This window comes from Etheostoma cragini, chromosome 19 (genome assembly GCF_013103735.1).
Source record: "Etheostoma cragini isolate CJK2018 chromosome 19, CSU_Ecrag_1.0, whole genome shotgun sequence".
Taxonomy (NCBI): domain Eukaryota; kingdom Metazoa; phylum Chordata; class Actinopteri; order Perciformes; family Percidae; genus Etheostoma; species Etheostoma cragini.
The window spans coordinates 11,165,983-11,191,169 of NC_048425.1; the positions used below are offsets into that span (position 1 = coordinate 11,165,983).

The following is a 25,187-nucleotide window of genomic DNA, read 5'->3' on the forward strand; positions in this document are numbered from 1 at the left end:
ACACACACACACACACACACACACACACACACACACACACACACACACACACACACACACACACATACACATGCGGGCGCTCTGTTCTCCCATCTTAAGTTAAGCATAATGCCTTTTAACTCAGGACACCCGAAGGAGTAACCTGGTGACCCGTACTGTGGTGTGTCCTAAGTTACAATGACACAGCCAAGCCGGCAGGCCGTACACTGAATGTGTGGATTTCTACAGTCAAGTATGTATGACATTGACTAATGTGAAGCAGTCTTGTTGCTAATTAAAGTCTAGTCATACATTAATTACCATGAGCTGCAGTATTTAAGGTCTTAATTCTGTGCTTTAGTTGAACCTTTGGTAAACCAGGATTTCCTTTTTTGATTTCTTTATCTTCACTGAGAGTGAAGAATTATAGATTGCTATTGTCTGCTTTTAATACAAAACTCTAGTACTACATGTCGCTTGGATGATACCAAACAAATTATATGACTTGGTTAATGGCCTACCAGCTGTTTCCCAGGAAAATAAGAAAGACTGTGTTGGTATCACATTTCAATGCACATGATGACAGCCCAGAAATAATGTAGTAGTCTCTCCAGCAGGTCTCTGTTCTGTGCAGGAAACCATATAAAGTATACTGTAAGGATTGATACCTCTTCCAAAATCACAAAGGTATAATTAAAATACTTGAATGAAGTTATGCCTCATTAGAAAGCACAGACCGGAGGTACAGAGGTTTATTCCTCGACGCAGCCCTTTGCTGCATGTCATTCCCCCTCTCTCTCCCCTTTCATGTCCACTATACAAATAAAGGCTAAAATGCTCCCAAAAATTGTCTAATAAAAATTAAAGAAAAGCGCAGACTGCATTGCTTTGAAAGATAATGTAGATATTTTTGTAAAGCCCAACCACTAAACCCACAGATTTACAGGTGTTGGCACATTTGTCGGCTGATGAATAAGTATCTCCATTACATACAGTACTTTATCCACCGGAGAGCAGTGACCTATAAAATAGATTTGTATCTTGGTCACAATTCTTTTTTATTGATTTCTATTTAAGGTATCCTCATCAAAAATGTTCCTTTTCATCCTGCATTTATAAGGATATAACTTCGTCTTTTTTTCTAAACATTCAAATATAGACATTGGTATCAGCCTAAAAAATCTAGGGTCCGCTGGATATTTCTTTAAATACAGAAGAGAGTAGTAGTATAATTAACAGAGGAATATAAAACAACATCTTAACATTTTGGATTGATCATATTATATTATATTATATTAGTGCTCTGCAGGTAAAGGTTATTTAATACCCTCACCCACCCGATTGTTAGTAGAGCCGTCGTAGGCAAGGACTAAGCCTCTCCAGAGTGTGTGTGTTTGTGTGTGAGAGAAAGAGATTGACAGAAAGAGAGGAAGAGAAGGTGGAAGATGGAAGATGGCACACAATCTTTCTGTAAGTTATTATTATCGTACTCAGCCAATTTTTGACCCGCCTGTATCTTACATTAAAGACTCAGGAGTGACGGTGTAACACAATATACGTGCCTTCATATGTTCATTGACATCCTGTATTTCCTTACCCATGAATCACTCAGCCCGACATTTGTTTTCAGTGGAGCAGCTTTAAACGTCACACTTTTGTGCCCTCAGACATTGTTTGTGTATTGTAATCAAAGTTGTTATTGGACATTTAAAGAAGCACAGTATAAACTTTGAAATGAAAGTTGAATGGAAGTAAATCATTATGACACAAGATGTATTTATGGCTGTTTGTTACCATTGAGGCGAGGCCAAGTATTTGGATACCATATGTGAGTGGGCGGGCTGATGGCAAAATGCTTGTACAGAATTACAGTATTGTGTTCACACAGCAGACCAAATGTTTGTCTCTCGTTATATAGTGTACCACAGCAGGATCACGGTTAAAAGGGTGGAGGGATCTCACAGCTGAAAACCAAATCCAAACAGCAAATAATAAAAACAAAAAAAATAGATCTTAATTTGGCAAAACAAATGAGCACCCGCAAAGGCATTAGGGAAGGGATATGCAAACAAGTGCTCCGTGTTCTTTCGAGCAAGCTTGCCAGATGCTGGTGGGCCTAGCCCGGTGGGAGGGTTGTGAGTTAGATCTCACAGAGACGTTCTACCTCAGGTAGAACGTCTTTAGATGCAAGGTAGAGTTGTTGTTTTTTTTTTTGCCTCCACGCTGACTCATGTCCGTACCATTCTCATGAACCCTCAAAGGGAACATCTTCAAATTTGGCACAAATGTCCACTTGGACTCAGCGATAAACTGATTAGATTTTGGAGGTCAAAGGTCAGGGTCACTTTGACCTCACACAATACATCAGTTAATTATGACAGAATTTTACATAGATGTCTAATAGGATAAGTTTATTAAGAGACGACATTGCTGACTGGCATGATGTATGGTCTAACGTGCCAAAAGTATCACACAATCCAGACCATCAACAGATTCACTAAAAAATCATTCATAGGACATATATCACCCCTGGGAAAATGCATCACATGAAAATAATGAACAGCCCAGTCTGCACTCTCTGCTGCTAAGAGGATGATTGCACCCCCTCTGAAGCCACCTCATGACATGTGTACATTGACCCTTTCCTTCTTGGATGTCATGGATATGGAACTATCAACAGCGTCCATCCATGGAGCGCCGGGAAGACCTTGGACAATTTGCGCAATATTGCTGTCTCTAAGAGGTCCTCAACCTGCACGTGTGATGGGTCCCTTGTCTTATGTCTGTCTCTGTGTGTGTGTGTGTGTGTGTGTGTGTGTGTCTCCCCCTCCCTTCCTGCTCTCCTCTCTGTGTTTTTTTGGCTCTAGGATGCATTCCACGTCTCAGTGTATTGTTTGTAATTGTTTGTAGTTAATATCTGAATATAAAAAAAAAGGTCAAAGGTCAACCCCACTGTCTTACTGTCAAGATGTTCAGTAAAAAACGCTTTTCTGGACATTACTCAAAGCCAGTATCCAGTATACATTCGGAATTAGTGACACTAATCTTGAAACTGCGGCCTGGTTGAAGATGTGTGTGAAGCATCCCTGGTTTGCCAAAAAATACAATACTTTAAAATACACATACTTATACTTTTAAATTCCTTTGAAGTCTTCACTACACATCTATTATATAAGTCTAGGCAGACGTGGATATAACCTGAAACGTGCCTGGCTGGCTGTGAGGTGGTAATTATTTGAATTTGAAGTCAATCTTAATACAATAAACACGTGCGGGGAAAGACTTCCTCACCATTTCATATGTGTTTAATATTATGATCAAAAACTGTCCCGTATTTCTGATTTGGGATTATGAGTGGTTTAGTTTTGTAATTTCATACTATAATTTAAAACAATCTTATTATATATACTCTTACAGTCTGCTTTTCCAATGGGGTTTTATTAACAGAATATCTGTCTAAAAAATACAGTGCATGATTTTAATTTGTATTTTGATTCTTGATTGCCAGTCTACGGAGTTTTAAAGAATAGCAATTATAATCAGCCTCGGAAGAAAAGGATTGGCAGAGCGCTAACAACAACAACAACAACGAGGCATTTTGAAATGAGTTCAGCATATATCTATATATATATATATATATATATAAAGAAGAAATGTATTAAAATTACAGCATGCATCTGACATGTTTACAGGTTACAAGCACATGTGCCTGTGGGCAGTAGTAGCGCTTTGCATAATTAAACAGGAGTGTGTGCAGATGTGCAAACTGCATAGTAAGCCGACACTTATTCAGACATTCAGATTGGGATCATGCATACTCAAATAAATTCGTACGAATCCTGCATACAGTAGATTGGCCTCATAAAACTATAGGATGTGTACAGTAGAGCCCATGTGCATGAACCCATTTTTGCTTAAGCCAAAAGGAATGTGTTATGTGCACACCAGACACTTGTTGGTGTTGGTGTGTGCTCACTTCATAAACATAGAACACAATTTAAGACATTTCAGAACACAGTTACACACTTTCACAGAGTTTCCTCAACAGCAATCTCTGCCCCATCAGTAAAACACATTCTGTATGAACCCAATATGCCTGCATGAGCAGCTTGAATGCTCATATTTAATGCACTGTGTGTGTTTATTGTGTGTGTCTGTGTTCAGTGCAGTAGCTACACATTCACAAGTCTAGATCTTTGTAAGTATAAGTACTTCAAGATTACATTGTGCTCGGTCGCTGGTAAACAATTACGTGTTTTCTTACTGAAAATGAGTGCTATTGTGATCTTGCCATGCTCTGGCCCTTGTGTATGCAAACGTTTGTTCACACACATGTTCCCTCGACACGTGTGTACGGGGGAGCTGCCTGTTTCCCAGACACAAAGCGATCCAGCTCTGTTGAATTAAAGCAGATGAATCGCAGCGCCACAGTTCAGCAAGCACAAGAGGCTAGTGGCTGACGCTAGCGTATTGTTGTGAATCAGCCACCTTGTCGGAGCACACTGTGTCCCACCTCCCTCCCTTTCCTAACAGCCCGTGTCACCCAGCTCCCTTGCCAACACCCACACCCACACCAACATGCATGCACACACACACACACACACACACACACACACTGAAAGCTCTTAGCTGCCGCAGTGCGCGAGCAGGTGCTAGCGTGGCATGGCAGCGCCCACAGGGCTCAGAGGCTGTAGACAGACACCAGATCAACTGCCAGTTTTCCACGTTCTGCTCGGCGACTGCTCACTGGTGCTCAGCCCTAATTATTATTGGCCACTGTAATTAATTACAGAGCCTAAGAGCAGCCGGCACACATAATCTAGAATCACTCCCCAAACTGCAGTGGTGTCATTCGGTGTATCGGACTGTGCTGGTGTGGCTGCCGTCCCCGAAACTGGGTGATCCCAATTTGAGGTGTTATAATGGATCTCACTGCAGGTCTAGACAAGACCCGCCCTTCAATAGCATTCACATGCTAAGATTGGCCAGGCGTCCACGCTCGCGAGATGTAACAGAACCCGATTTGTTCAGGTCCTTACCCCTGACCAATTGGCTATCCTATCCTAACCTGACCCTAGGACTGCTGTAGGATCCATGAAAAACCCCGCTCTGATTGGCTAATCCACAATGCAGGCAGTGTGGTTCTGTACCAAGATGACATATTTTGCAGTTAAGCACTTGCTGCTCAATTTTGATTTGGCACAAGTCTGCACACTAGCATATGATCCAAGGTTAGACTGATTTACCTTTGGTTTTACATCAAATGATTTAGATATTGGAAGAATCTATCAAGTTAAACTATGCAATCAAACATGGGAAGCAAACTTCATAGACAGTGTAGCGCCTACTGTTGGCCTGAAAGGGCAATTATTCTTGTTGGGAGCTATAAAGATTATGGGTTTATGAGCAGGGGATTTGTTCCTCTCCTTGCGGTCAGAGGGACCGTTGCTGCCTGCCCACACAGTAAAAGGCACTCGCAATACACACACAGGCGCCAAGATTTAGGAGAAAAGTAGATGAGTATTGAGCGTTGGATATATCTCAGTGAAAACTGCACCCGGGGGAGAAAGAAAATACGGAGTGAGGGGTAAAGAGAAGGCAAAACAAAGGAAGCCAGCTAAAATGAAGGCAAGCGAAATAAAAGATAAGCGGGACAGTCATAGGAGGAAAGTGGAGGGAGACGGGGTCGGGCCTTAATGGCTTGTCTATTTGCGTCATCTTTTAAAAGTCGGTTTGTGGTTCTTACTGGTCCTACACCCCATCCACCCACCCCCCTCTCAAATTACAGCACGGACTGTGAGAGAGGATCAAACATGCCGCACTGTCTTTTTCATTTTTCATGCTGCTGCACTGAGCAACCAAAGGAAAGAAGGAGTGAAAGGCAACAAAAGTGAGAGGCTGGGGAAATGAAAAAAATAATAAAAATAGAGTAACCTACTTTTTTTTTTTTTTTTTTTTTTTTTGCACTGCATCTCTGGGTGCAGATAGAGAAGCTTATAATGAGTGAAACACACAAAAACACTTTTCTTGTAATCGCTCCAGTTGGTGCATAGGAACAGTGTATCATGCACCCCAGAGGTGGGAGAGCAACACACAGGCTTCAACAAAGAAATGGGGACATATACACTTAACATGCACACACACCCTCACCCCTAGTGGTCTGCAACAACAGACCAACCCCCCCCCCCCCCCCCCCCCCCCCCCCCCCCCCCCCCCCCCCCCCAACACCTAGTGGAACAAGTCTCTTAGGCCTCTTCCTTCTCGTGCCTCACTCTTCAGTCGGCCTACAGTCTCTGTTCCCTGTCGGAGCCGCCGCTCTCCACTTGCACCTCATTATTTCCATGGGTGCCCAGGGGCGAAGACACCCGATTCCTTAGATGCAGAGATGGAGATACAAGAGAGTGACGGATAGAGAGACAGTGCACTGCTGTGACACCTCAAACATGCCTCAGACTCTCTCTCTCTCACACACATACACACACACACACACTCTCTCTCTCTCTTTCTTTCTGAAATACAGTAGCAACAGAGGAGGGATCAAGAGAAGGAGGAAAGGGAGGGAACAGATTACAGCAGTTGTACCGTGGCAGAGATGGCGAGGAGGGAAAAGACAAACTGTCTGAGATGGAATCGGACAGGGAGAAAGCATCGGCTGAAAAGAGAGCGAGAGCAAAGGGAAGTGTGGAAGAAAGACAGAGAAGTACGAATAGACTCAAACTTTATGCAGGCACACATTTTCCCAGCAAATCTGTTTGCTGCAGACCTTATTCAGTCATTCAGATGACTCTGAATGGATGTCTTTAATTCAATACTTCCATCACCGGCTACACACGTACAGGAATATAGAGATGTGTCTTGCATCAAGTGCATAATTTAAGTCCTTTTTTACAAGAGACAGCATTTTCGAACAACTCATGCCGCTACAGTAACGCTTAATTAGATAGTTGGCTACAGCGCTTAACATCTACCAGCGGTAGCTGTCATTTCAGGCGACATCAGTGATAGTCGTGGATGAGAAATAATCCTCTTTTGTCTACTCCAGTTTGAAATCAGGGAGCCTTTGTTTAAAAAATACTACAAATTCTGTGTAGCAAATTGCGCATCATTGTCTGTTTTTTTTCCTCTCTTTTGCACCCTTGTAGCTTGAGCATCTTCTGATTTCATTTCCCTCTTTTCCCTCTGAATCATTGGGATTTTTTGTGACTGCGACACCTTTCTTATGCTTTTTACAAACAATCAATTAAAAGTTGCATTTGCTGCCTTTACTAATATACAAATAGAACATACTGTACTGGACATGCAGCATGCGTACATCCTCATGCACATCACATTCTGTGGGTGGAAAATAAAACACAGAGTATACTCCGTATTATTGTGCTGATCATGTGCAGTATATTTATGGGCACAAACCTCCTCCTCCAGCTCTCCCCCAGTTGTAAAACAAACATGGCTCTTCTAGATGAGCTCAGCTATAGATTAAAGCACTGGATGAATATTCATCGCTCGTGTTAATAGCCAAGGAGGGGGAGGAGGAGAGAGAAGATCTGGGGGTGGGGGGAGGGAGAGGAAGAGCGCTAAACTGCTGCAATTTATTAATAATGCTGATTATAATCTGAGGGGTGACTCTCACCGTGGCCTTTCTTTTGATATTTATCCCTCCCCCTCTCCTTGGCTTTAGAAGCATGCAGGGCCCACTCCTAAACTGAATGAAATTAACTGAAGACCAAAATAGACATGGTGGCGAGAGGAGGGATGTGAATCTTCCCTGGTCTCACCCTTCGATTGCGTTTATCCTGTCAACGAATCGAATTGATTCGATTTCACGATGCATCAAAACGCGTCCCCTCCTCAGTCTTATGATATATTACAACACATCGTTTTCATCAACAAATTCAAGCAGTCTCACACACACACACACAAATTGTGATTGTAGCGGAGTCTGAACACAGCAGACAACAGACAGTTCATTAATTAAAAAGCGTGCTGCGTTGGCTCCACTACAGCTCTGTGTCTGTCATTGCCGCCCCCCCCCCCCCCCCCCCCCCCCCCCCCCACAACACTATCTGATCTGTTACTGGGGATTATGTTGGAAGTTTCTCATTTATGAAATAATTGCTTAAAGCATTTAAACAAGGACTTGTGTTGGAGTTTGTAACATTCCAAAATCTAAATAATTCTCACTGTATATGCATATCAATGCCAAATATCGGTTATCGCATCCTTAACTACTAATAATCGCCCTTGAAAAAACAGTACATGTTGATCCCTAGTCTGTCACGGCATCGATGCAGAATCGTCCACGTCTGCATGCCGCTGCATCGATGTGATAATTTATTTCCCCCCTAGTGTTGAGGTGTCCTCTTGTTCGGGAAGCAGACAATCCAACACATGAGCTGCTGGTGTGTCTCACCGGCCATCTGTCAGGGACAACTAGATCAGGATGGCAGCGCTCCAAACCCTCCCTCTTCCTCTCCCTATCACTCTCTGTGGCATTCATCTTTATGTATATCGCGCTCGCTCAAGGTTCATAGCTGATCATTACCAGCCAAATGACACTGACTTCAGTTCTCATACTCGCGTCCTCGGTTGGCCTCGCCATCCTGCTTTATAACAATCTTAGTGTCTTTACTAGAATCCATCCTTAACCTTACTGTACTGTAACAAGAATACATATCCGAAAGCTATACCTACTTACCTCGGATCTGCACTGTAATACTTTAATGGTCCAAATGGAAGACTTTTTTCCCCCTGGAAATACGTCTGAAAAAGTGGGTTCATCGCAAATATTACGAGAAACAAACCTTATGTCAATGGCAATGTTATTTTTAAAGCACCCTTTATTACACATACTGTATACTCAAAGTTCTTCACATAAAAAGCTAGTAAAGACACTAATATTGTCTCAACAGTACAAGGTAACAATGAGTCAACTTCTAATGAAGTCCACCAGCAGCAGCTCGCCCAGTCTTATATTTTTTTTTAACATACTAGTTAACAAGTGTCAAAAAGGCTTTAACGAAACCATTTCTTTTCCTGATGGAGCAACAAAAATAACTTGTGTTGGGGCATTACTTTGAGGACAGCTATCTTCTCCATATTTGCTGTGTTGTAACTCTGCAAATTCAGATTACACTTTCAGTTTATCTGTTGATGTCTTAATATCTATTTTCTTTCGAGACTTGATGGCATCGCAGCTTGAAAATTGCAGATTTTTGTCACTTTATACAGCTTCTCCTACCTTCCTTATCCTCTAAGTCAATATTTTAATGGAAAGCTTTTATCTGTCCCAGGTCGCAAATCCCTGTCTAACTGTAAACAACGTGTTTCTGCTTGGCTGTAAGCTACGACTGACATTCATCAGCTTTACTTTAGCCTGGCTTGGGGAACATTTGTCCTTATGTACCCTCCATTCTGTTTTTTTTTTGCTCTCTATGTGTCAGTTACCCTTCAGCAGCATTCATTTGCTCAATTACACCCCATTCACCCCGTCTCACCAACACGGTGGAGCCATTTTCTGGAACTGTGTCCCATGTTGCCTTGGGCTAAATCCTTACCGGTGGTGCAATGGTGCGTCCCACTCACCCAGTTTAAAAAGTGACCCTCCATTTACCCCCATTTAAGGTCTCAGTCTACATTTATGTACGTCACAGTACATTATTGTCAGATAGTTTTTGCTAAGTTAGAAGGTAGTGACTATACTTGCAGGGCTAGTTGGTTAGCGACTAACAAGCCTTGCTGGAGAATCTGCGAGAATCAGCAAATCGGTGTCAGGGATCAAATCGAAATGTGACTAGGCCTTTACAGACCGAGGTAGGCCTACTGTAAAACCGAGCCAAGAAGGCTTGTAAGCCTTTGAACTTGTGTTGCAGCAGTCATCGAAACCAATTGCATGGGAGTTAAAGGAACTCTTCTTTACATATCAACTTTAACATTAATGCTTTAATTAAAACCTGTTCAGTATTCAGACATATTGTGGACAATGTAGTAAAACCCAGTGTTGTGATGGTGTTTCAGTATTAAAACAAGTCCCTTTCTGTAACGAACTAAAGATAAAGTAGGTTTTTAATCACATAGACTAGACCTTTCAAAATAGAGTTCGGTAGGGCGCCTGGATAGCTCACCTGGTAGAGCGTGCGTGACTCGATGTCATTCCCCCCTTTCACATCTTCAGCTGTCCTGTATAATAAAGGCCTAAAATGCCACAAAAAATAATCCAAAAATAATAATACCAATAATTCCAAAATATTTTGTTTTTTTACCAGTGTAAGAAACTTTTTAAAGTTGTCGAACTCTGCTTGTCTCCCCCATAGTGTGGTATAAGTACTCTGATCCAAGGTAAAAACCACTTAGAAGACGGTAAAATATTTATGATACATGGAACATGTTTGATGGCAATTGCTCTCTGCCAACTACTACATCTCTCCCCTACTCGCACCGTCCTCCAGCCTACAGTAGAGCTCTTCCCCTGGGGCAGGACCACTCTGTCCTTTGCCTCTCCTGGACGCTCCCACTGGAGTAGCTTTGGGCGTGGAGGTTTTGTTAACGGCTCAGGAGCTGTCCTAAAGCAAGTGAAGGGAGGGGGAATTTAGAGCGAGTGATTTATAGAGGAGACAGAGGAAGAGGGAGAAGCAGGTAATCAGAGCACGACGGCAGGGCAACGTGCGTGTGTCTATGCATGTTAAGAACTAGCATAGAAATAAGAGCGAATCCTCGTCAGTATTCTCGTCAAAGCTGGATTCACTCACCCTCTCTGGGTGAGAGGAAAACGTCCAGAGTATTTTTGTAGAACGAGCCAAATCAAGTGATGGCGCTGCGTACGGCTTGTGAATGTGTCTGTGTCTGCGTGTGGCTGTGAGGCGGTGCTGTCAGACTGTGATTAATCTACCACTGTCTGTCTAATTACCACCCATGCCCCTACGTGTTCCTCAGCTCCACCGTAAAAACCACTGACCCACACCGGAAACTCACTGCTTCCAATGCAAATTAAAGCCCTGTAAATATTTGCTTTTAACTCTTGCCGACACATTGTTTCCAATTTTGCGCTCCAGCGGTCCGCAACCCCAACACCCCCTCCTCCACATACACACAAACACACACACACAAACTTTCTGCTCACACCGCCGCTACCCAACACTGATGTCTATGCATGTACATCCCTGTGTTGTTAACAACAAGTTTGCTGACAGCCCCTACGCTCTCCTCCTGCTCGGTCTAGCCCTCCCTCTGTCTCTGCATCCTCCCATTGTGTCTGTATTGTAGCTGGCAGTCTTTCAGCCCATTCTCTCCTCCACTGTCAGGCTCCACAGTGTGTGAATAGAGTCTGGGGATGGAGAAAAGACAATGCACAATGTATAAAGAGAGAAAGGCTGAATAGATCTAGTAAAGTTTGATGTGATTTCTTCAACATGGAAGAAAAGTTTTATGCCTTTGTATGTTCTGAAGTGTGTGTAAGATCTTTATGCATATAGACTCATCTGTTGTTTTTTCGAGCTGCCTTTACTGCAGTGGTATCTATGAACAGTAAATCCCCGCAATAATGCTGTCATGTAAATAATGTAACTTTATAGCCACTTAATACTGTGGATGAATTTGTCCTGTGGCCCCATAAAACCCGCTACAACTTAAAATATAGTCAACACAGTGCATTTAAAACACATGGAATCTGCCCAATTGTAAAAGGGAAATCGTCCGATTATACACGTCTATTTAAAAGTCTAGAGGTACGGCTGTGTGTGTAAATAAAAAAACAAAGTTGTATTCAGCTAAGGTTAAAGACAAGTTTAAAATTGATAGAAATCTGTGGAGGCTCCACACAGCTTTCGCCATAGCCTCCGTAGGTAGCCTGAAGTTTGAACTTTCGCTGTGTGTGTGTGTGTGTGTGTGTGTGTGTGTGTGTGTGTGTGTGTGTGTGTGTGTGTGTGTGTGTGTGTGTGTGTGTGTGTGGGGAATGTATGGTAGAGCGAGTGAGAGAGTGATGGTGATATAGCATTGGAGCGAGGGTCGACCCTGGGCTGTAGAGACATAGTGTCTCCCCTGGTCTTTGTGACCAGGGTGGAAAATCTGTAGCAGGAAAAGTTAACCCTCTTCTTGATTTGATGTTGGTTATTAATTATGTGGACAGAGAACAGCGGAGCTTCCAAGCCACACATCCCCTAAATTGGCAGTTGAGAATGTTTACTGTAAAATGTCGCAATGGACGTTGATATCGTCATTTTATTACCATGGTCTAACAGTTAACATTGTATCAATCAGACATATTCAAATGCCCTCTGTAAACAGACAGTATTACATGCTGCCACTGGTAGGGTTAGTAAATTACAACTTGATCTACTTTCTTAAAACTTCTTTAATTACTAAGTCTAGACTCAATCAGGCCTAACGACAGTAGAGTGGAGCCTCTACCAGAGCCAGAACCTAATATACCATCATTACTGACATTAAACTACATTCTTGTTTATATTTGCACTGAATAATGCATTGAATGAACAGAAACATACTCTTGCAGTGCACATGAACAGATGCGCACCATTAGCTCACATGAAAAATAGCTCATGAATTAGCCTACTGTTAACGCAGAATCATAAATCACGCTTTAAAAAGACGTGACCAGACCTCTGTAACCTGCTCCTCATAGTTGCTCAAAGCTAGCTACTCACGGCTACATTACACACTAGTATCAGGGCGAGGACTTAATGTCTCTGGTCTCCTGCTGCATTGATTTTTCATACTTGTTATACAGTGTTAAAGGAGTGTGATGAAGAGCGGGGTTGATCTTTTAAGTGATGCTTATTGCTTCACCTGAAAATCAGCCAAACTCTATTGCTACTGTATTAGTTGCATCGATAATAAGCTTCACTTAACTTTGGATAAAATGGAAAGTAAAATGTGTACGTTTATCTACATGAAATCCTTACGCGACATTGAAACCCTAGATGCATGCATAGTTACACTGCCTGGCTTCAAAGTAGGGGATTTCATTTAAACTACTTAATATGGTGTAGATGTTTTATTAAATGATAATGTATTTGGAGTGATAACAGTGAAAGAATCATACTTGTTTTTGTATGTATAAGCTTGACTAAGGACGCGTTGAGCTTAGTTACTCCACACATTAGAGGAATATCAGTTCAGACTAGCGTTTCCTGCTCACATTGTCAGAATGGGGACAGCAGAGTCTGACCAATCCAAACGTCCATTATTACAAAATCATTTAAAATTGTGGGTTTGCTAAGGACTACAACACAATAATCTTCCAGCAAATTAGTGTAGGAAATGTTGCTTGAAATTTGTATTTAAATGTGCATTGACAGTAATAACTTATGCATAATAGCATAGAGTGATGGTGAGCTGCTCCAACCTTGCCGGGGTCATGATACGTGATATTCAAGCGCTATTGACAAGAAAAAAAAAAAAAATCTCGCAACCGCCATGACCTAACAGTGTTGCTCAATGTTAGTTGATTGGTATGCTCTTTATATGTCTCCATCTTCCTGACATGCATCCTGCCTTAAGCTGTGTGTTGAACTGGAGTGAGAGAGAGATGGGGGGCTGAAAAAAAATAAAAAAAATAATGCATTGACAGGAGCCAGAGTGAGCACTGACCTGACCGCCGGCTCTTTTCTATTCAGAGCCCACACAGAGGCTGTCAGCAGGACGGAAAACATACAAACAAACACACACACACACACACACACACTTATGTTCGCCCCATCTCTTGGCATTAATGTGGCCTCTGCAGAGATAAAACGGCCTTTTTCTGTTCAACCACTCAGCATCCACTCTACTATGCCCTCAAAATTACTTTGCGATCAACACATCAAACTGCTGTCACGCAGATAAAAGCGCACACACTGACAGCCCCGACGTATGGACAAACTCCAAACAACATCACATTTTGGCCTAAATATACAGTATATATACGCGGATACATGGACAACGATACACAATGGTAACATGGACATACTGTATTGACGTTTCACATCTCAGCCTTCATGTGTTAATTAGCGAATGTAAAAAAAACAAATGAGCTGATTCAAATACTGCCAGACCTTGAACGCCTTGAGATGATAACAAGCCTAATGTATTTGTGTGCGTGGGTGCATTTGTGTGTTTATGCTTGGCTGACATGGTCAATGTGCTGTAGCCTATCCATTCTTGCTTTTTGTGCGTTCACCAGCGTAGATCCACACAGGCTGCTTTGATCCGTCTTCATTTGTCTTGCAGTCTGTCTTTCTTCCTCCTGACCCTCAAGATAAGGCAGTTACTCTGGACCTCATCCGTCCAGCACCCTTCACGCACTGAATTCCTGCACCACCAGGCTCGTGAAGTCAGGTTATTATCTATCATTAAGTTGAACCCAGTGCACCGACAGACTGACTGGAAACACCAAACGGAAGGAGAGGTGGCAAGCAATTACAGGCAAAGACTTAGTGGGTGGTTCTGCAGCTGTATTGGAGTAGAATTAGGTGGAATTGGTGTTGGTGGGATTTAGATTGTGCTCGGTAAGCTATGTGGCAGAATTGTGATGGATTTGATTCTGAGACTGTGATCTCAAGGCTGATTAGGTCCACTGGAGGAAATCTGGGGACACATTTGAGCAAAAGAGCCAAAAACCAAATAAACAGCCGTCTGTGTATTGAGAAAAACAGACAGCAGAGAAGAGTACAGCATGATATGTTACCTTACCGACCAGAATGCATCAGTAGCAGTATTGTAAGTATTGCAAGTAAGTTGTCATTGAAGGTTTGGTATAGGTCTTCACTTGTCCTCCTGGTTACCCGTAACTGAAAGACCAAGGACATGAGTCCAAAATGTGTTCAGGGTAACCGGGTCCAGGTGTGATTCTGCTCTATAGCCAGGTGTTTCAGGCCAACATGGAAAATACTGACACTTGGTCAGTGTCACATACCGACGCAAAAATCCCCTTCAGCATCTGTATGGGACGCAACGGGCGGAGCAGCAGCTCAACCACGATGCTGTTACATGACATTATTATGAGCATCATACTCACAGTGAGTTGTATGAAATACCAATAATCCGGATAGAAACGTTGGTTGGGGTGGTGGATGTGTCAAAACACACAGGGGACCCAGAAAAAGTGGCACCTAGAGGCCCAACCAAGCGCTTCTAAATATGACACATAATAGGCCTGCACGATATTGGAAAAATCTGACATTGTGATATTTCTTTCCCCTGCGGTATATATTGCGATATGGAAAAAGAAAAAGTAATTGTTAAAAGATGACAGAAATAGCTCTGTTTGGAAATAATAAATCATTCTTGACTACTGTGGTGATTTTGTAGGAGAGTGCATCTACGTAGAAGGAAAAAATGAAAAAAGGATCTTTTCTAAGGTAAACCATTCTTTGTTGAACTTTAATGCTTTACAAACACCAAAGCAAGTCAGTGCTGTGACTGACGTTACTCTTCTGAAATGATTTGAGAGGGAAATAGGTAGAAATACGCTGGTTGACCAGCATAACACCATTGTATTCATATAAAACTCAGTCCAGGCTAACGTGTATGACAGTAACTGCATGTTGCTTCCTCTAAACATCAGGTTGTGGTCGACTAGCCGGGCCAACTTCTTAGTTTGATAAATTGATCAGACCTGCATGTCACGCACACTAGCAACACACTCTGCGTATCCAAGAACAATTAAATCAGTGAAAATGACGTCAGATCAGACACAGACTCCTGTAGTAGATTAGAGTTACGTTTCAGTGTCGCGGCTCCAAACCGTAACGTTAGTCGGGACAGACGGACCCCATCAAAACTATGCGCATCACTGTGTCAGCTGCTGCCCACGGTACTTTTCTACACACAGAGAGCCTCACTTCCCATAACAATAAACCCCAATGTGACGGCGATGTGACTATCTCGTATGCGCACATCGCGTTGTTGATGCTAAAACACAATATCGTTATATTAGGCTAGACGCAAGTCCAGAGAGCGTCAAATGAGTCCCGACCCAGGGCGTCTAAAGAAATCATTATTATGACTTTTACATCAATTCCAAACCCCAAAGGCACCTGACCAAGCGTTGCTTTTTGACGCGATGTGAGTAGAATGTGTTGGTGTGTCATAATCATTGCAAGAGGAACAAGTGTTCTCTCAAGTGATGAATTTATACTGGTCTTTTATTCCGACCATGACTGCTTATTAAACGATGGAGTGTTCTGTTACAGGTTGTGTTTGGGTCCACTTGCCCACCCCTAGATTGAGTCATATTTTTGAATCTGTGAAAACCTTGATCTCTGCTCAGACTTGTCTTTACTTTTTCTTTAATCAAATGGTTCTTCATTCAAATCAAAACTCAATCCAGTTTTAGCTTGGTCTCGGCAGCATTTAAGATTTGAGAAAGTTGGCTTCTTCTGTTGAACTAAAAGAAGGTTTATCTTTAGGGTGGTAATATCGGTACCAGCACTCATAAACCATGTCTAACTTTGTTGTGAAGTCCAGCAGAAGATCCAAATACAAAACATAAACGAGTCTAGTAGGATATAAATCGGCTTGAGCTTCCAACTCCCATTTCCTGTTTGAGTTTTACATGAGTTAATTACACAACTTCCTCTATCCGAATCCACACGCAGGCTTTGGAAACAGAAAGCAACAGTGCTTATTTCCTCCCAAATGAGGTGCAGTTTCAATCCCACTCAAAGATCACACTGCAGTCAACCTGAGCACAGACATGGCCTTCACATGGAAGCTTAACGGCAGGTTAATTGGAGGAAGCCTTTGTCATAGCACATTAAAGTGGTGCAGAACATTCCTCACAGCAATTAAAGATAACAACGTAGGCCTGCTGTTAAAGAACATGGAATCAGAAGCACTTTGTGTAATTCTTTTCTCTTATATAACCAGTGAACCAGCTCTCCATGTCATGGCAACAACATTTCAGTTGTCAGTTTTGAAGTAGAGATCTGCAGAATAAAGGACATTGTGAAATAAGATCTCTGGCGAGACCATATTTGCAATTAATAAGGGAGAATATGTTCACACATACACAAAAGAAAGACACAATAGTAAAAAAAAAAAGTGTAATGCAATCTAATTATCCACGATCTACTATGCAGTATATTCTAAAACTTAGAGCAGCGTATATTTACTGGGACTGTCAATTGGATGAATGTTATTAAGTCATTTATATCATAATTGTATGATAATAATTAATTATATTCATATATAATATGTCACCAACACATTGAGAAAATTGCAAAGCTTCACCACGCCTCCTCACAGTGCTTCCTGAATAATGCTACTTTCTCCAATTTCAGGATTTACTTGTTTTACTCCGTCTCATATTTTTACCAAGAGGTGATATCCCTTTAATAGGTTTGATAACCAGTTTGTTGTTATACTACTCCACAGCGGTTTCACTTTATCAAAACTGTGGGAAATAAATCGAACCCCGCATTATTACCTTGCTGCAAAGAGTTCCTCTGTCAAAGGCATGGTTACTGTAAGTAAGTATCAAGTTGAGCAGTGTGTTTCATGTTTTTTTACTGTAAAGAAATACAGTAGTTTCCCATTCTGTGTAAAATGCCTTTGCGATTTGACGAGCGTTACATGAGAAGATTGAAACCACTCTAAGATCTGTATATCTGGAGGTGGTATTCATTGGCTGATACGGATACCAATACCGCTCCTAGAATCCGTTCTCTTAGCTAATACATCGGTACCCAATCTGTGCTGCCTGCACACATCCGCACACGGCACAATCTGTCGTAGTTGTAGCGGTCAGCCGTTAGCCTCGTGGATGTATTAAGAGGACATTTAGCCTCTCCTCTTTTACACCGCATTCTTTTCTCTTTTGCAGCTGGAGCAGCAGCAGAGTGGATATTGACTGTACTGAGCAATGGTGACAGTGGTATAGCCTAGCCGTGCGCCTTATAATAAGACAATTACCGCACCGTCTATTGGGATTAGTTAAACAGACAGGAGACGTTTCAGGTTAACACGTTAAGCAACCAAATTGTATCACTTAGAGTTTTGTGTGGCAGATTAAAGTGTTTAAGAGGTTGGGTTCTGGCCAACAGCCTTAGGTCCTAGTTTGGCCATGCCGTCTCTAAATGATGAACGGCACAGTGGTCTATGAGAGCTAGAGCTTGCAGGTTTAAGTGTCCTTAAGCATTACGCCGAACACCTCGCTGCTTACAGATTGTGCGTCGCTGTGGATGGAAATGTTTGTACCCAATTTGAATAATGTTTCGTCATGGAAAACCTTTTCACCATTGTTTTGTGTCATGACTCAGGGAATTTGAGGACCCAAAAGCAGAGAGCAGGCAGGAGAAAGTTTGAGCTTGAGGATTTCTTAAGAAGAAAAAACACAGTTCACACCAAAAAAAGGAGACCTGAAAGCAGCAGGCAAAAACAGACTTCTGAAATGCATAACACAAGGAAATGGATGTCCAAAACACAAAAGTAGTCCAACGAACAGGAACTAGGGACAAAAAAAAACCCCTCCAAGGACGAGAAGACAGCACAGAACATGACTGAGAACTGACGCACTGGAACAATACTATGATCTGACACAAAACAAGGGAACCACAGAGGCTAAATACAAGAGGTAACAAGCAAAGAAGGGACAGGTGATACAGCAGGGGAAACACATCAGGGCGGGGCAGAACAATCTCAGACGGGAAAACACGGGACAGAAAGTAAAACCAGACAAGACTAGACAGAAAAACAGACTAGCAAAATTAAACAGGAAACGGAGCATTCAACAGAAACAGTTTTGTATATTTTTGTGCTCATCCTCAATCGTGTACAGCACCACCCAGTCCTGTAGCAGCACAGTCTGCAGTAAACAGGTTTGGTTTAGAAATTGAAAATAGAATCCTTTGCATTGCGTTGTCATCCACAGGTTTTTCAGTGGAACACATTTAGATGAGATACACAGACTGAGAGAGGGCGGGTGCAGGGAAAGAGGAGGTTGGTTGGTTTGTTGCTGGATAACCCATGTACCCCCCCCCCCCCCCCCTCCTTCTCTCTCCTTATCTCTCTGTGTTTGAGGAAAAACATTCTTCTGTAGACATGGATGAGTGTGCATGTGTGTGATAGTGCTCCGCGATTGCCCTGAGATACAGTGTTTCGGGAGAACCGTCTGTCAGTGTGATAGTGGATGCTACCTGCACTCTAAATGCCGCACACACTCCAGTGTATATTTGTGTCCTGTATGTCCACGCTCAGATCTTCTACCACCAGTCGCCACTTTGTCTCTGCATCTCTGCTTCATCAATCACTTAAGCTCGCCGACTGCTCACAGTGAAGCTGGACTAATTAGGCCCTCTAATTGAGCCAATTAGCAATTAAACACTCAGATGCACCCCGAAAGTCTGAAGGTCCCTCCAGGCACCCTCACGCCTGCCAGAGCCTTGGATTCTTCTTGAGGATTCTGGCTCGTGTGGGCTTCTTCTGCCCGCTGTGCCTGCCCAGACTTGAGGTGCAGGTTTAGGGCGAGAGCATGTCCAGTTGGCCCCCTCCGTGGGCCTTAGGATGGAAAATCTTTTAGATGTCCACTTCTCTAAGAGACCCCAGGGTCAGTGAAGCAGCTCCACATGGCTGGCTCCTACTCAAGCACTCTGAAAGGTGTCTACTCACCAGAGAGGAGCTTTTCATTAACACCAGGACCTGTTTCCTCTCCATCTACATTTTCACTTCTCATCTCGGATTTGTCTCTCGCTATCCCTGCTCCTTTATTTCTCTGCCTTCATCTCTGGCCTTCTATTTCCCAGTCTCTTTTATGTGTTTTGAAGGATGAAAGTTTAATGGTAAATGTGTGTGTGTGGGTGGGTGGAGCGCTCTTCCCTGCGCGCTGCGCAAAGCCGGCCGGCCTCTAGACTCTCCATGGTTTAATTAGAGCACACATCTTGCTGCCCGCTTCTCTGTGAGAGGGTACACTCGCAGACACACACATGGGCGCGTGGGAGGAACAACAAAGTCCACACTGAGAGGAACAAAAGGCGGGCGCCAATATACTGTGTTCGGGCTCAACACACTGTACCAAATGAAGACAATAATAACAAAAGATTGCAGATTTTAGGAACTTGCTGGCAATTACCACTTTCTGAGAGGACGCAGATGTCTTGCAAATGCGCCCCCCCCCCCCGGCAAGCTGAAGTATATCCACCCCTCAAATAGCTTGTTGTACGGTACATAAGAACCTTTATCATTACATGAATGAGCTTATTTGTATGTCTTACATCAGTGTGAGTGAGCGCGCTCACTTGCTCATCAGCCTATATACTCTAATTATCTGCCGCCTTGCCTCAGGGCACTCAACTCCCATACTTTCAAAATCAAATGGCTTTATTGGCAGTGGGAGAATAGGAAAAAAGACAACAAAAAACACAGAGGCGCTTCAGTGGGCGCAGGCAATACAATAATACGGTAATGATGACTTTAAATGGGACAATTACGGCATGGTGATAAAGCAAGAGAGAGCGTGAAAGTGAGAAAGAGGTAACGGTGAATTTTAAAAAATCAGATAGGAAGCGAATAGAGTGTGTGTGTGTGTGTCGGTGTGTGAACCTAAACGAGATTTCTTTGTTTTTCCTGTACAGTCTTCATTACTACTAGGGTGTTTGCCCCCCTCTTACCATGACATAACACAACCCAACAATGTTATGGCAGTATAATCTCATCCATGCCTAGTGCATTTCTGACTGCGTCTGTTACATGAGGATTTGCCCATTTTCACATTAGATTCCATGAATGAGTATACAGTGTGTGGACAGTCATTCATGTGTGGGTCAATTAAAGCTTGCTGTGTGTGTCTCTGTGCTCTGCATGTAGCCCAAAAGTGTCCCGGGTTGTTATAAGCTGCTTACAGGCGCACATTATTGACTTTTGACCCTACTGGGCAGTGAAAGGCTCACCCTAATCTCTAGCCTCTACTCTGCTTTACCTCTACGCTTTCTGCTGTTCTTTTTTATCTCCAGAAGCAGCACTGAAGCCTTTAGGAAATTAATAACCATAAATATTGAGGCATCAGTTGCAGTGCTGCTAGAGGAAGACTTGATGATAGCGGTGTGACTACATCAGCTGCACTACATTATCTGCAGAGATGTGTCAGAGCTAAGCTGGCAGGTTAAACACAGTTCACCTGGCGGGATTCGGGATGCAGGTCAGACCAGGGCAGGTTAGGGTTTTCATGCATAATAGATTGGGAGAGTTGTGTAGAAATGGAGTATACAGAACATGATGATTACACGGGTTGGATAATCTTGCAAAAAACCAGGCGAGGTAGAATGCGGTCAGAAGGATTGCATTTCCTGGGTTCCTCTACACGCCGGAGAACTGCGCTTTGACGTCTGTGATGTAATGATGTGAAGCGAAACACGTTGATGACCGCATGAAATGATCCCAAAATGAGTCTTTTTTTTTTCCTTATTATTTTTTTTAACTTGATTTCAACAATACCGACTGTTCATTTCCACCGCTTTCATTTCAGGAAACATTTTTCAGTCTGCAACATTTAATGGAATATATTTCTGCTTCAGATAAACTATAATCTCTCGTATCTTTCTCTCCCCCCCCCTTTGCCTCCTCCCCTCTCTCTTTCTGTTTTCATTTTATTTTTTTCTCTGTATGTTTCGCTGTTCTTTATATTTACTCCCTTCCCTCCTCCTGTCTCATGCTGCAGAATTCAGTGGCTGTAAGAAACGCCAATCAAATGATCTGGATAATAGAAGACCAATAGGGATGGAACGCAACAGAACCATGGCTGGGGAAGAGTTTCGGCTCCTTGTTGCTCAAAATCAACACTGACCTGACATCCCACACCGGGGGGCCAGGCCTCCTTTCTCCAGCACCCCAAAGACCCTTCTTTCCCCCAGCAACTGCTTTGCCTTCCATCTCACCTTCTCTCTTGACCAGACCTCCGTAAAAGCTCCTTTTACTCTTCCAGGGTCTGCCTGCTTTTGTTTTTAATCGCCCTCCTATGCTTTACCTTCCAGAGTGTTGGTCATAATCCCTATTCTCTCTGAAAAAGACTGAAGTGCTCCAAAACAGACTAGAGGCAGGTGGCTGAACAGTATGAATCCAGTCATGTACCCCCTTCCACTTGCTCTGAGTAAACAAAGGCGGCAAGCTTTGTGGTCCAGGACGCGGCCCCTTAGTCTCATGACAGACTGGTGCCTAATGGGTGTGCTAGGCCTCATCCTCTTCTTCAGCCTGGCCTCGAGCCAGAAGCTAGACCCTTCCAAACACCCCATCGTCACCACCAACTACGGCAAGATCCGAGGCATCAAGAAGGACTTAAACAATGAGATCCTGGGCCCTGTGGAGCAGTACCTAGGCGTCCCCTACGCCACGGCACCCATCGGCGACCGCCGCTTTCAGCCGCCCGAAGCCCCGGGATCCTGGCAGGAGATCCGCAACGCCACCCAGTTTGCCCCCGTGTGCCCTCAGAACGTCCACGGCGTGCTGCCGGAGATTATGCTGCCCGTGTGGTTCACAGACAACCTGGACGTGGCAGCGGGTTACATCCAGAACCAGAGCGAGGACTGCCTCTACCTCAATGTCTACGTGCCCACGGAGGATGGTGAGTGGACAGTATTAAATGAAGGTTTAGGGGAGGCTGGGAGATGAGGGATTTAATGGGGGGACTTAAGAGATAATTGACTGTTCGCTAAGCCCCATTCTCTTTAGTTACTCTTGCTATGCCAAGCTCCCCATACTCCCACAGTACATATATAGTTTAAAATGAATACGAAGGCTGATTCATCACCGGAAATGTATTCCTTAAATCTTGCCCTTCTAACAACAATGGGTCGTTCAGATTTGTAGAAATTGTTCTCTTCTCATTTCTAGGCACCTAGCGTCCCTTTTTCCAGCTGAAATGAAGCTGGCAGATATTACCTTCATGACCTGGTTGGAAACGACTTGCTGCATTTTTTTAATGTTTCCAGCCGACTCATTTCGAGATGGGGGGTTTCAGATATTCACTTGATGCCTACGTGTGTGCAAACATTGAGGATGAAAGCTACCTATCTCTCCTATCCTCTACCACACTCCTCCTATACAGAGTGTGGCTCATACTGCACCGCTTCCACATGCAGAGAAATTCAAAGCTCGACAGTCCTGCCGTGCCTAGTTACAGTTGCTACGCTATGATTTGACAATCACTTTTCAGGGTAGGGGCTTAGCGAACGGTCAATTAGGGAGAGAGGCCTAGGGAACATAATGTGGAAAACTCTTGTGAATGTTAGGATTCTTTTCCAGGTTTGTGCAATTTAAACATTAAAATATTGCATATGTGTTATAAATAAGAAACAATATGTACAATATTCCATGGAGGGTTAAGTATTTTTTCAACTACCCTACATGGTTTTACAGAACATCTCATTCAAGGTGTAACAAAGCAAGAGAGCAAAGGGTCGAACTGAATCCCTTTCTGGGTACTTTATGAGAAAAGGATTAGGTGACATTTGAATTTTCTTCCTTTTTTTACTGTCAAGAACCCTCTTCTCTCAACTCAGATCTTTCTGCAGACCTTTTTGCCTGCCCGGGCACTATTAGATCTGCAAGCAATAAAAGAGAAATATTTCCATTTTGTCGGCAGGTGTGACATGAAGAGCAAAGATTTCCATCACCCATCTCTCTCACTTTCCTTGCCTGGGGTATTGCGAGATGTGTTTCACATTTGTCTGTTCATTTCTACATTTCTGTTATAAGCTGCACAAAGCCAGCGCCTTTCGCCAAAAGAGTGAACGCTGTAGGAATCAGGTTGGCGAGTTTCCCAGGGCGGATAGCGTTTCTTGGTTTGACCTCAAACAACTGGAGGTCTTCAGAAAAGCAACTTGCTTCACTAACGCAATTGGTGTAGCGTGGACAAGAAGTGTTTTGTTTTTTTTTATCAGCACATGCACACCGTTTCAACATAAAAATTCAACTAGAAAAGAATCCCCCATCGTCTGCTATGAAGGTATCAATATCACAGTGTGCGTGTGTGTCTGTGTGTATATGTGTGTGTGTGCCTTCATGTTTGTATTCATTATAGTCTCTCTTGCTGTCTGTATGTGCACGTTGATGTGTAAGTCAGGATAGTGATGAGGCACTGATTTCCACCGTCCCTGTCAGCACTTCCATCACTTGACTAGACTTCTTTTTTTTTTTTTGCCCCTCACAGCTCAACAGCCTTTCTTCCTTCCTTCCTTCCTTCCTTCCTGTCTTCCGCTTCTCCACGCTGACACTTAAGCCTCAGCCCTTGAGTACTCCCCCACTCGCCACTCCCATTTATAGGTCCTTGGGCACATATAGAACACTATACATCAGGTCTTGAGTCATTTCACACTGTCGCACAGCTTGTTCTTTTCCTCTTTTTTTGTGTGTGAGATGTAAGACTTGATGGAAATGTGAAAACGAGAGATTTATGCACACTCCCAGCTGCTCACTGCTTACACACTGTGCCACTGCTGTACAGTGCACTCACTGGAAATGTCACACAGGTGTGAAATAGTGACTGTATATAATACCAAGATTGCAGCTATAGCTGCGAAGATCCAGCGATTAGTTTTCAACTATTAAATGAACTGTTTTGATAGGCGATTCATCGGTTTGACTAATTTTGGATGAAGAAACGATTCCTGGAAAAGAAAAAAATCCTGCACACTACTCTTGCTGTAGCGTCGTCGTTTATTTACAGAAAACTAACGTTTCGGTTTGTCCGGAGAGTAATTTAAACAACAAGCACAACCGGGCTCCCATTGTGTGGCCCCAGGTGTGGGACAATATGATGAAGAAAAACCGAAAGAGAAAAATTCTCAGATTGAATGTGCATTTTCTTCACTCCTCTGTGACAGTACACTGAATATCTTGGAGGTGTGGACAAAACAAGACATTGGAGGATGTCGTCTTGGGCTTTGGGAAACACAGAGCAACATTTTTCACCATGTCTTGACCTTTTTTAAACAAAACAACTAATTCAGTGAGAAATAATCGGAATCAGAAAAAGTTTATTTGCCGAGTAAGTTCATGCAAGGAATTTGACTTGATGTTTGGTAGCACCAAATTATTGTTCATTTTTATTTTAACATGAATCCAACATATTATTAGCATATTTTTAGAATAAATCAGCCTATTTGTGCACGAGCCTAGACGCATTTGACTAAAGCGTTGTTAAAATAACAATGAAATGCTGCGTTATTGACTGAAGACCAGGTTATTTGTCGGTCAATGCAGCAGAACACACCTCTCTGTAAGAC

The 25,187-nt window shown here is 43.0% G+C and overlaps 1 protein-coding gene across 1 annotated transcript in view; it reads left to right on the forward strand.

Moving 5' to 3' along the window:
* LOC117935238 (neuroligin-2-like) overlaps window positions 1-25,187 on the forward strand; it is a 91,691-nt gene that overhangs the window by 45,050 nt on the left and 21,454 nt on the right. The window contains exon 2 of the mRNA XM_034857372.1: window positions 21,626-22,525. Within this exon, the coding sequence (XP_034713263.1) occupies window positions 22,018-22,525 (508 nt within the window). The 5' untranslated portion in view covers window positions 21,626-22,017. The remainder of the gene's footprint in view (window positions 1-21,625; window positions 22,526-25,187) is intronic.